Source organism: Lepisosteus platostomus, chromosome 4, assembly GCF_059453375.1.
Source record: "Lepisosteus platostomus isolate fLepPlt1 chromosome 4, fLepPlt1.hap1, whole genome shotgun sequence".
NCBI lineage: Eukaryota > Metazoa > Chordata > Actinopteri > Semionotiformes > Lepisosteidae > Lepisosteus > Lepisosteus platostomus.
The window spans coordinates 39,061,749-39,075,413 of record NC_142614.1 but is presented as its reverse complement, the minus strand read 5'-3'; the positions used below and the strand labels follow the sequence as shown (position 1 = coordinate 39,075,413).

General features: G+C 34.5%; 1 protein-coding gene across 2 annotated transcripts in view; it reads left to right on the top strand.

Moving 5' to 3' along the window:
- paqr3a (progestin and adipoQ receptor family member IIIa) overlaps window positions 1–13,152 on the top strand; it is a 235,840-nt gene extending 222,688 nt beyond the window's left edge. For both annotated transcript variants that reach the window (XM_088629476.1, XM_088629475.1), the window contains 5 exons: window positions 8,152–8,314; window positions 9,228–9,383; window positions 10,940–11,137; window positions 11,920–12,010; window positions 12,494–13,152. In XM_088629476.1, the coding sequence (XP_088485602.1) occupies window positions 8,152–8,314; window positions 9,228–9,383; window positions 10,940–11,137; window positions 11,920–12,010; window positions 12,494–12,636 (751 nt within the window). In that variant the 3' untranslated portion in view covers window positions 12,637–13,152. The remainder of the gene's footprint in view (window positions 1–8,151; window positions 8,315–9,227; window positions 9,384–10,939; window positions 11,138–11,919; window positions 12,011–12,493) is intronic.
- Window positions 13,153–13,665: the final 513 nt, after the last annotated feature.

Sequence of the window (13,665 nt, the reverse complement as noted above, 5' to 3'; positions counted from 1 at the left end):
CATTTTAAATGCATCTAAATAAGAAAGTCAGGCATGAACATAAACTGTTAGTAAGTCAATAATATTAAAATTGGCACTAATAAATTGTTGCACTTCTTCCACATTTTGTAAAAATATTAATTTCCAAATCATTGTTTGTTAAATTTACATTAAATCTGACTTTCAGATAAGGAAAAAATACCAAATTAATAAAAATTAGAGTAAAATATAATTTAATATATTTTGCTAAAAATCAACAATTAATAACAGTCTTAATAACAGTGTTTATAAAAATTAAATGTAGTAACTAAGAAATTGGATGGCACAGTGGTTAGCATTGCCTTTTGTATGTTTTTTCATAAAAAAATTGCACCTTATGTCTCAGGCTTTCGCAATTAAATTATGCATGGTGGTGCAGTAATTAGCTTTGTTATCTTGCCGTGCTGAGGCCCTAGGTTCAATTACTGAGGTATTGTATGTGTGGAGTTTGCATGTTCTGTCTGGGTTCATGTGGGTTTTCTCCAGGTAATCTAATTTCCTCTTGCAGTCCAAAACATACAGGTAGGTTTATTTGTTTATTGGAATACTGACCCTGGTTTAAGTCTGTGTTTGTGTCTGTTTTTCTGCCCTGTGATTGACTGACATTATACCCAGGGTGTATTCTGTCTAGCAAATGTTTCTTGCTGAGATAGACTCCAGCTACTCTGTAAAGGGTAAAGAGGTTAGAAAATGGAAGGAACTAAAGGCACTGTGTAACTACTGTATACACAGTGATAGAAACCTTTATTTATTTAGTAGTTCCGTTAGTGACAAAGGCTAAATTATTTTCTTTGAAAAGTGTATTTTAGGTGTACTAAAAAAATGACTTGCTTTAACAAAATATATTTACAAATGCTTTCCCCTGACAATCTACCTGAATGCCCAACTATTTGAGAAGCCTTCCATGAAACCATGATTGCTATTAATTCATATAAGGGCTCTCTTACTGAATTCCTCTGTTTTTCATGTGTGCTAATTTTCTGACTCTATCCTATCAAAGCTTCATAGTCTCCCTACCAGAAATGCACCTGATTATTCAAGCCCCTAACTCTCTGCCAAATCTGCTTCAGGTTCACATGTTCTTTTGTAACACACACCTTTCTGTGATTTTTTTGTATATCTAAGCTTTTGCAAGTGTTCCTTCATCCCTATTCTGCACTGTCTGGTCATGGCATTTTTCTCATTGCTTATTTTTAAGGTAACACCTGCTCCAATTCTAAAACGTTTTGCTCAAGTGCATTTTTGTATTTTCACGTTTATTTATTTTATTGTTTATCTCTAACACTTTAATGTCCCAAATTTTCATTTGCCTTAATTTTTTAAACTGAATTTTAGTTTCAGCCTTAAAACAGCTTAAGTTTCTCTCTTTTGTTTCTTGTCTCTTTAATTGTGAAGTTTGTGAAGTTCACAGCATTTTTACATTACTCTGTTTAAACAAATAAGAAATTAGATTGTTCATAAATCTAATCACTTATTATATGTAAACACAAAGTAATTGCTGTCTGAAAATGCTCTTTGTCTTGTTCCTTTTGGGTGAAAACAGCTGTTTAATTCAAAGAAGGAAGTCCATGAAGTGAAACACACATCAGCAATGACGATGCTTAAAGTGCTAAATAAACTAAATAAAACTTCTCAGTTAAGAACATCATGGTTCCATGCTGTAACACAATAAAATGTGAAAAAGTCCAAGGGGTAAATACTTTTGCGATGCACTCTATATCTGTAGATCTGATTTGTGTGTGGAGCAGTGGGAGGCGAGACTCAGCAGTGGGTACTATGAATGAGCCATATTCAAGTTTCAGAATTATAAAACATAAACTTTTGTTGAGTTTACATGAGAGACAAAAGGTACCTTTTGAGAAGTTGTGTACTGCTTGCAACATAGCTGATTTTGACAAATAGAAAATTATTGCTTAAAGAATTAAAAATCTGTACTGTAGCTTTATTTAATTGAACAGTAAGTCACTTTACACCTTGCTTACTTGTTAAGCAGCGTTTGTGTGAAGCACAATTCACACCCTTTTGTCTGTCAGGGAGCGGGTGCTGGGCAAAGTGAGCCTTAGTGATGGAGAGCGCTAATGCCTGACTTTCTTGTTTAGATGTATATGAAATATTGAACTGTGACATTATTGAACATCCAGAAATACAATATAAAATAATCTGTGGTATTTGTGTGGATTAAACTTTTCTAAAATTTATAAAAAAATAAAAACGATTAAAATGTATAATCTTCCCACATGTAATGTAATTAAGAAGTACAATAAGCACCTGCTTAGTTTAACGATGGTTTCAAATATAAAACCGATTGATGAGAAAACTATGTTAAATGAGAATTAAAAATACTTCCATTTAAAATAAATGATTTATGTTCCATGATTAAATTTTAAAGGCAGACAGACACGCTCAGTGCAAAGCTGCAGAACGGTCTTGCTGAACTCCAAGCCTCCTCTCAGGTCCGTCTCATTGACAGAGCTCAGCGGGATTTGTCCTGTTTTCTCAGAAACCTGCCGATTGCTTCACGCATCTGGAAGAGTTGAGAAGGAATGCAATTTTATCTGTACGATATGCGTGTTGCATTTATAAAAACAAAATGTTTAAATACAATTTTAAAATATTACATCATAAATTCTAAGATGATTGTGCATAAAAAGTGTCAATAACTATCTTAATCTAACCCCGTTTTTTCATGTCATATATAAGTATATATACATATTTAAGTCATGCAGTGTTTATTTTAGGTAGGGACGTGCCATTTCTTATTTTTTATTTTCTTTCAATTTAAAAGAATCAGTTGCCCATCGTGCCATAGAAAGTTTCATTTTTATGTTTTTGGTATTTATTGAACATGTTGTGATATATAAAAATAAAATGTCAATATAGTGTACATAATATTAACTACTTTAAATGTTTATTTGTTAAAGGAGAACTCATGCCGTGAGCAGGATTCGAACCCCAGCTTCTAGAATGCGAGTCACGCACTGAGGCCATTAAACCAAGTGTTTCCAAGTAATCATGTGTGAATGAGTCATATTGACAGATGTTTACAAAGAAAGTGGCCTACGGTAATACTTTGAGCTATATTAATATATTTAGATCCCTAAATTAATACTGTTAATTTCTTTAGATACGCAATTCCATATTATATTCCCTATTAAGCAAAAACTTAATTTGCATTTTTTTACTGCGATAAAGCAATATTCATCGCTTTTTATAAAGTATATAAACTTAAAGTGGAACAAGCACACCAAAAGATTCCCAAAATAACCACAGTAAGTGACCGAGTGAAAGACTTTGATCACTTAAATGTTTATGTTTATGAAAAAAGTGGAATACTGCTGTGTATTTTTTATTTAAACTTCCACTACCAGCTATATACAGTTTGATAATATATTTATATTCAGAGATGTTATGCTCCTCTTATTTTATGCTCATTTACCAAAATTTCCCTTTAGTTACAAAATTCCATATTAATATTCAATATAAAGCAGATTTAAACATGCACAGTAAAGAGATTAAATGAAGCAGATGTTTCACTAACAACCAGTGCACCACGAGTGCCACCTGTTGGTCATTTTGGCCGGCCAATCACATATTCCTCACTATTTTCCAGATATTTTGGGTGGTACAGGGTTTTACCACGCATTTTGAATGGCTGCATCTGTAGCTGCGTCATATGCGTAGGATGCAAAGGAACAGGTAAAGATTTATTCCATATTGGGGAAAGAAAAGCCAACTGGAGCCTTCTTCAGGTGTGTGATACACGGAATGTTTGACATACCCGAAAAAGGCTCCACAGCTGAAACATTCTCTTTTTTTTCTACTTAGAATAAACCTTTTCCTGTTTATTATTGTATGGATGTCATTGTATGTTTTGTGGACTATATCTTTGACTCTCATACAACTGTATTATGTCACATTATTCCACACCTTGTACATCTTCAGCAATTTTTCAGCTCCTTTTATACCGCTGTATTTGGCATGAGATTCTATTCTGAAGCACAGATCCATTGTGTTTGAAATAGCATTAGAGGCAGCTTTATGGATAGAGTACAACTTTACTTCTTAGCTATAAATCTCTCAGATGTTGTTTAATTTTTTTTGGTTGTCTGTTTTTGTGAAATTATTTGCCAATATGTTAATTACAAGGGTTATTGATGGCATTACGTGTAAAATGTACTGAATCAGAATGTCACTGTATGCCTTGACCATAGCATTATGGGAGGCTAATCCAGTCATGTTTTTAAATCCATTTCAAATCCATGTAAACATTTCGATGACCTGTGCCGCTGAGAAGGAATTCACTAAGTGAAATAAAACTGTATCTGCTAGAATAACTGTCAGTTTATCAGTACCTGATTGACCTTGTAAAACAATATTTGCAAACTACAGTGATCCTTTACATCTGTATATTAACTACAGATATTTTGTCATATGTTTTGTTGAGTTCTTTAATTTTCTGGGAATCAGAAGTCTCCTCAGTAGACTGTGTTTAGAAACCAACCTGACATTTATTGAGAAATACAACTTTTCCTGGATAATAGTCTACTACCCATCTTCTACCACTGTCAAATTGTAAATTAGGACTTACTGGCATATCTTATTAATCACCACAATACCTAAATCCTTCCCAGTTGTGTTTTCCTCAGATGGTTGACATTATATTTATGTTTCTACAGAAGTATGTCGTTCTTCTTATTATTATTGTGAAGACACCAATAGTCCAGCACAGATACAACCTGTAAATCTACTCACTAAATTAATTTGGAAGAATGTACAGTGCCGTGAAAAAGTATTTCCTCTATTATTGCAAAGTTTTTACACTGAATGTTTTCAGGTCTTAAGATAAAGATAAAGGGAACCTGAGTGAACAAATAACACTTTTTTTTACTTATTTCATTTATTTAATGAACAAAGTTATCCAACACCAACTGGCACTAAAAAGTAATTGCCCCCTTAGTAAAATCAAAACAATTAAAGGGATAATTTAGAGTCAGCTGATTGAATACAGCCAGGCTTGATAACCTCACTTATTTTGACCCTTACCATCAGAGTTGAGTTGCCAGCACAAAGATTCAACAAGCACCTTATGCCATGACCAAAGGAAATTCCTGAAGAGATAAGAAAAACGTTGTTGATATCTATCAATGTGGAAAGGGTTACAAAGCCATTTCTAAAGGCTCTGGGACTCCACCGAACCACAGCGAGAGCCATAATCTCCAAATGGAGAACACTAGGAATAGTAGTGAATCTTCCCAGGAGTGGTCGGCCTGCCAAAATGTTTCCAGAGGCGCAGCGTAAAATCACCCAGGAAATCACAAATGATCCTAAAAAAACATCCAAAGAACTGCAGGCTTCTTTTGCCTCAGCTAAGGTCAGTGTTCATGACTCTACAATTGGAAAGAGACCTGACAAAAGTGGGCTTCATGGGAGAGTAGCACGGCAGAACCACTGCTAACCAAGAAGAACATAAATGCTTGTCTCTTGTTTGCCAAGAAGTGCCTGGATGATCCCGAAGCCTTTTGGAAGAATGTTCTATGGACAGATAGGTCAAAAGTGGAACTTATGGGACGACTTGGGTCCCATTATGCCTGGCGTAAAGCAAAAGTCAAACGTGGTGGTAGTGTGATGGAGTGGGGATGTCTTAGAACCTGGACGACTTCCCATAATTGAAGGAACCATGAATTCTGCTCTGTATCAGAAAATTCTTAAGGAGAATGTCCGGTCATCCGTCTGTGAGCTGAAGTTGAAGTGTAGATGGGTCATGCAGCAAGACAATGATCCAAAACACAAAAGCAATGTCAGAATGGCTGATTTGCAGTTTTGCAGTGGCCTAGTCAAAGTCTAGACATAAACCAAATAGAGATGCTGTGGCAGGACCTGAAACGAGCAGTTCATGCTTGAACACCTACCAATGTTTCTGAATTAAAGCAGTTCTGTGAGGAAGAGTGGGTTAAAATTCCTCTACAATGATGTGAAAGAATTATAGGAAGCATTTGGTTGCAGTAATTGCAGCTAAAGGTGGCGCAACCAATTATTAAGTGTAAGGGGGAAATTACTTTTTCACACAGGGAATATGGGTGTTGGATAACTTTGTTTAATAAATAAATGAAATCAGTTAGTTTACTTTAGGTTAGTTAGGTTGTGTACTTTTGTCCAACTGAGCAGTCTTGCTTTCATAAAATATACCAACATTTTAATGACTGATGATTAACATGCTGTTATACACAGTTCAAAATTAAAAGCTCAAATGCTGTACATGAGAGGTTAAGCTCCCCCTGGCGGTTTTACAAGGTGACGCCCGATAGTTTCCAGCATGACGTCAAATGACGGGCGATTAACCACGTGATACTGTGTGATACTGCGTGATACTGCGTGACACCGCGTGATACCGCGACACGCCCACCAGGGTATGCTGCGAAATACCCTAAAATAACGAAGGGAATAGTACTAAAAAAGGTACTACCACTTTTAAAAGTGATATGTAAAATAAAGTTTTTTATTATTGTTATAGAGAAACATGATCAGATTTTCCCTGGTTCAGAAAAAAAGATCTAAAGTGCTACACATAACTTTCTTAATTTGATGCATTTAAAGCAGTGAACTACTGTAGGTGTAACATAACATTCAGAAATACAATCACGTATTTGACAAATAAAAACGATTACAATCTCATCCTTCCACGTTTGATCCCAAAATCCCAAGAAATATAAATCTAAACGGGTAGAAAGCTATGCTGAAAGTTTATTAAGATACTTAGAAGACAAAGATACTGTATCAATTTATGTTGCATTAGCCTGATTATGATTAAAAAACACATATAATTAAACACGCGTTTGCGATTTAAATCAGAACACGATTTAAATCAATATAAATGTTTATATTGTAACGCATACTGTCCAGCCTCCATTTCTCTATAAAAATTTACTCTATTGCACACACACACACAATAGAAGCAGGAAGCAGAAGCAGGGACCGTTGTCAGAAGGGAAGAAGGTGACTATTCATTGTTATCAAAAATGACTTAGAATCGATCATGTTGTGATATTTTGAAATATAAAAGTCAATTGATTGTCCATGATATCGCTATTCTATTTTTTCGAAGAAATGTTTGTTAAAAGAAAAGCCCAGCACCAGGCACGTACACCAGTAGGCTACAGGGGAACTCGCATGAAGAGGGAGGCGAAACAGCCCTACACAGCCCTGTTGCAGTACACGAATATAATCATATCGTTATTAAATTCTTTAGATACGCGATTCCATATTAGCAGAAAAGCTTACTACTACCACTTTTTCACACGCTATTTCACATGCTAGTTAAATACTTCGATGCTTAAAATCATTAGGGAGAAATGGAATACCGGTGTGTATTTTTCCTTTAAAGTACCGATTCCTGGAATCTGACTGGCTGACACCCTTCTGAAGTGGTTCCATAAAATCTGGTATACGGAAAAGAAAGCATTGATACATACAAGTTTTTATGCCCGTTGAAGTAAAACAAAATGCCTGACAAAGTATGGCTTGGACAGATTCCAAGTGCTTGTACAAATGTGCTAAAGAAATTATACTTTGAGTATACAGCTTGTCCAAAGTCATCCATTATTAATACTATTAGTAATATCTTCGGTAAAGGCTTTGATGCATAAATATTTCCGATAAAGTTAGGTTGTGTACTTTTGTCCAACTGAGCAGTCTTGCTTTCATAAAATATACCAACATTTTAATGACTGATGATTAACATGCTGTAATACACAGTTCAAAATTAAAAGCTCAAATGCTGTACATGAGAGGTTAAGCTCCCCCTGGCGGTTTTACAAAGTGACGCCGGATAGTTTCCAGCATGACGTCAAATGACGCGCGATTAACCACGTGATACTGCGTGATACTGCGTGATACTGCGTGATACCGCGACACGCCCACCAGGGTATGCTGCGAAATACCCCACCCATTTTGAATGGCTGCATCTGTAATTCTGGAAATATTAATTTGTGTATCAGATGAGCGCATTGCTTTTGTTCTATTTTTGAGGCCCCTTGTATCTTGATAAACTCCAGTTCAAACCTGCTTATTTTGTTCCTTATAGAACAAGTTCTTCTACCTAAGGAATGGAAGCTTAAGTGTGTTTTCCTGTTTTAGCCTTTTTATCTTGTCCAATGAGACTGTGAATATCTGGAGTCACCTTCTGGGATTCTTACTCTTCTTCACATTGGGAGTCTATGATATGATAGCAGTGCTGCCTACAGCAGGAGCCTCCGGAGAAGACTATGTCATCTATTCCATAGGACTTTTCTGCTTTCAGGTTTGTGCATGAGCTTTTCCACTATTTTCCACTGTCATCAGCTGACATTTGATTATTAGGAAAAATTTAGGATTTATAGGAGTTGTCTTTTTTATCTTCCAACACTGTTGAAACACTACCCAAAGGAGAAAACTCTTTCTCCTTTGGTACTGCACCATGCAATAATGCAATCCTATTGTTGGATGGGATTAGGGTACAGTTTAAATTCAAGTTGTACCTACTCTTCTAATATTTTGACCAGTGATTTTTGTAGATTTTTACAAAAGAGACTCCTGCTTCGACTCCTCCAGTGGGGTCAGATTTAGCTTCAGCTCTGTCACTTATTCTTCAGTAGCTCACATAATTGGACTCAGTAAAGAGATTTAAAAGAGTAAATATGGTCTGTATTTCTATGTAGAATGCTTTCATACCACAAAAGCCATTTGTGATAATTTTTACAAAATGATCCTATTATGAACAATAATACATTAAACTGGATGTACACTAATGACTAAATTGTCATTTAGTTATTAATGAAATAAGAATTAAAAACACTTCAGAATTTCATGGAAGTATTTTTAAGGTCATGCTGATTAAGATACTGATACTATTTAAGGTCATACAGTGAGCTTTTAGCCATAGAGATATTATGGAGATATTAATGCAGTTATTCTTGATTTTTAATCTTTGTTTCACTTGTTTAATCTCATATGCATAGTCAATCAAAAGTAGATATGGATTTGTGCATTTTAATACATTACATTACATTAGTACACAGTGCAATGTTTTTGTAAGTCCTCTACTCAAATAGTTGCAAAGACCCCCATTTAATTTGTCAGTTTTTAATTTAATTCTAATTATACAAAGGTACAGTAACTGGTTGTCTGAATTGGATATAGAATGGGTTCATATAATGTTTTGTGATTCTCTTTAGGTTTGCATGCTGTGCTCTGTTGGTTATCATCTGTTCTGTTGCCATCGATCTGAGAAAACAAGTCGCCGTTGGATGGCTTTAGATTATGCTGGAATCTCAATTGGAATCCTTGGCTGTTATGTTCCGGGAGTTTTCTATGCCTTTTACTGTAACAATGTAAGTTAAAAATCTTGTATGCACAACTTTGAAGCTACATAAAAGTACGTCTGTAAGGAGTTAACTAGATGTTTCTATTTTCTCACAGTGCTTTATGTGAAGTCATGAATTGATGAAAATTAAAGTGCATTTCTGTTCAGTTATTAGGAATGTAAAAAGTCTAATGCTATAGGACTGGAATGTTTCTGTTTTTGTTTAACTTTTGAGTTCCAAACTGCCGTATTTAACTTTTTTTTTGTAAAAATCCCTGAAAACCAAATTATTCTGTCTTGTAAAGTGATTTGCTGCTGTAACTGGATTTCAGACTTTATCAGTTTGTTATAGCAGACTATAACTCTTTCTGTAGATTATAGTGAAAGGAAACTGTTCATTGACAGTCACTGACATTTTGAAAAGCACAAATAAAATCATTTTTCTGTCTGATTGCCTCAGACATTTTATATAAGTTGGAGGAAATTCACAAAATGACCAAAGGACCAAAATGTATGCAAAAGCAATTTTTCTTTCAAATTCAAATTCTCATTTTTTTTACCCCAAGAGGGACCATTTTGGTTTTATGGTTTTATTACAGTTTAACTTTGTTTTAATTTCTATTTTTCTAGCAGATTAATCATACTAATCAAAAGCATGCATTCATAATTTTATGGACTATGATGAGTGCCCCTTTCTTTTTGTCCCCAAAGAAATGCTGTGTATTCTGATGTATTTTTATTTTTTCAAACATTTTCTACATTACAATATGTAAATACATTTGAAATTTTTGAGCTACATATTCCGTTATTATAAATTTAGTATTAAATTGGAGTTTTCTTGCAGCTGAGGGTATTGATGTGGTCCAGATTTTATGCTGACTAATACTATAAATGGTACTAAGAAAAAAAAATTCTGCATGTACTTTATGATGTAGTTTTCAGTTTTAGCCTCAGCCGTTTATGTGATCCCCTACATATTGGAAATCTGCAGTTATCATGCCCTAGAATCTTCTGAAATCTGTTCCAATGAAAACCAGATGGCCGTTTTCAAACCATTCCGTCACTCCTCTTCCCCACCATATGACATTCACACGTGGGTGAGCTAAGTCTATACTGAGTGCCAAGCATGTGCATTTGAAGGATGAGTAAATTAGTTATTTTTTTATTTTTTTTGTCTAATCAGAGTTTTAAAATGGAATATTTTGTACAGAAAGGTAATTTTTTAATGCAGACTGCTCTTAAGTTTATTCTACTGTTTTTGTACAGCGAAAAAGAATTGAAATAGCGTATACCGTTACCAGCTTAACTAAAAAGAAGAAAGTTTTATTTGGTTACAAATTTAATCAGTTTTTCTTTAAAGTACATGGTTTAACATTCACATTTATGCATGAAGGTGCAGAAGACAAGACTTTAAACACTTCAGGGTTTCTTAAAATCTTATTCAACTTTGCAGTATTTACATCTTAAAAAGAACAGTTAACATTATTAGAGAAACGTTTACAAAAATCAAGTAACCAGAGTGCATTTTAAAAAGTAATTTTACACAGGGCTATTTAAAGTGTTGACTTGTTGCTGTCTCTGCAGTATTGGAGGCAAGTATACTTGATTACAGTCCTGGCAATGATCCTGGCAGTGTTCTTCGCTCAGATTCACCCTCATTACCTCACTCAGCAGTGGCACAGACTACGCTCTATCATCTTCTGCTCTGTTGCTGGCTATGGAGTCATTCCAACAATCCACTGGGTATGGCTTAATGGAGGCTTTAGTGCCCTTATTGTTCAGGTAAGGAAGAACTTTAATATAATGCCACACTGGAAAAAAAAAATCTTCAGTTTATTTTGCACTCATTCTAAACTTTCCTTGATAATTTCCTTCTAATAATCTTTGGTTGATCTTTTGAGTCTGTGCACAAATTAAAGCTTTGACTAATTTTTACTACTGAGAAAAAGGCTATTAGTAAATAGTTTTCTTCAAAATAATATGAGTGGCAAGGTGTCTGTGTGGAGAAAAAACATTGGCATATGGTACTTTTTCTTCCGTATTTGATGACACCTTTCTGTGCATTTTATGTAAGATGCACAAGCAGTTCTGTGAGGTGTTTCTGAAAATTTTCAGATTTGCCATGTCTCTCTACCCTCTTTTGTAATTCATATTTTGCTTTTTTCCTGCAAAAATTGTTTTGTGCTAATCATTGAAATACTAATGGTCAGGTTGGTAGCTGCGTCAGCATGTGTAGTCTGGAAAGGAACAAGTCATTGGTTTATTCCATGCTGAAAAGAGAAGAGCATGGAATGTTTCAGCATGGAATAAACCTATTACCTTTTCCATTGCAATACTATATACAGGTGGATGTATATATTATATATATTCTGTATATTCATAGTACTGGTATGTATATATTATATATACTATATATGTATGTATGCATAAAGTAACCATATAGTATATAAACACTTCAGATACATTAGTATTTTTCTTGCATTTTAAGTTTTTACTCCTTCTAGTTTTGACTGTTATTTAAAGTTCAAATCTTATTTAACAGCCATTCCTTTTTTCAATGGCAGGCATTTGTACCCCGAGTACTAGTGATGTACTTTATTGCTGCTTTGGCGTTTCTCTTTTATATTTCCAAAGTTCCAGAACGATATTTTCCAGGTATGTTTCACCCCTAATATATCAGTATTGTAGACCAGGCAGCTAACTCCATGCTAGGCAGGTATACTGGGACAAACAAAAATAAATTTGCACAAATGTGCTGTATCAACCAGGATGGTGGCCTGACCAACATATACAAAAACTGTTTTGAATTTTTCTGTTAATGAACTTCCGTGAGAGTTAATTTGAAACTGAACATATTTAATCAAAAAACAGGTTATTCAAGTTTTGACCTGCAAAACTACTACATGTCACAAAAAACTGCTATTGCTCAAAAACACAATTAACTCCACATTTTCAACGTTTATTTCAGCTATCAAAAGACATTTCAAACTTTATTTGAAGTCCTAAAATAAGTGAAACATTTAACAGAAAAATACTTCACTGCTTATGCTTATGTTTCTCATCGTAAAGATTAATGGGAAAAATCTGTTATTATTTGTAATTTCTTTATTATATATTCTTTTGTTTCTTCTTTTACAGGGCAGCTTAACTACCTGGGCTCCAGTCATCAGGTGTGGCACATTCTTGTAGTGCTCATGTTTTACTGGTGGCACCAGACTGCAGTGTACATCATGCAATACCGACACAGCCAGCCATGCCCTGACTTGTCAGTGCACTCATAACATTGGAACCAAGTGCTTGTCTACCGTGATGTCAGGGCTGAATGAAGCTGTTTCCCGACGTGTAGCCCAAAATATGCCAACCTATAGTACCCTGTCTACAAATCTTATGTAAATTATGTTTATGGCTTATTCACTCTGTAGAATAAGAGTCAGTGCAGTCTGCTGTGCAAAGATAATGTCTAAAACAGTAACAAACCTTCGAGCACTGGGCAAGCCTTTTTTCTGAGAATTGCTCGGAATTGGTCTTCATTACTGTGTAGGGCACTGTTTCTTCAGTATTCAAAATCAAATAATTTATGTACGAATTATTTTGTACATGCTACCATTATGTTCAGTCTCATGATAACAAAATATCCTTGTAATATTAAGTACTTCAAGCATTTTAATCAATTTAATTAATCATTTTCATCACCCCTTTCAAAATTGGTCAGGATTGCTGTATTTTGCCACTGAAGATCAATGAAGTTGTTTACCACATTAGTGTACCAATGAATAAAGTTAAAAAGACCTACAGTATCTCAAAATGCATGTATTTGAACCTATTTTTAAAAAAGACAGTCATTAAAGTCTCAGCACTTTATTAATCATATACTGATGATTCATGTTTTTTTGATCCAGAAGTGGCAGATAGGCTTTTGTTGACGAATGTGATGATATCTTCCATTACAGTGCCTACATTATAGCACACAGTATGATGTTAAACCAATGTATCACATATTTATTTTTTTAATATATGAACCAGACTTTTTTTTCAGAATTTTGGAAGTATCAACAATGTTATATTTTTGTATTGAGTCAATTATTACCACAAACTTTAAAAAACATTTAAAAACACCTTTTACATTTAATTTATTAAGCACAATCATTGAATCATCAGAATCATTGTCATGAGTGCACCACTGAAACCTTTGTAGATGCTTCCTTACCAACAGCAAGCTAACAGAATTGTTTATACAATAGTTCTAAGATTGAGAACATCCGGCATCACATTCTCTCCACTACGGATATAATTTCCATACCTCCTCCCTC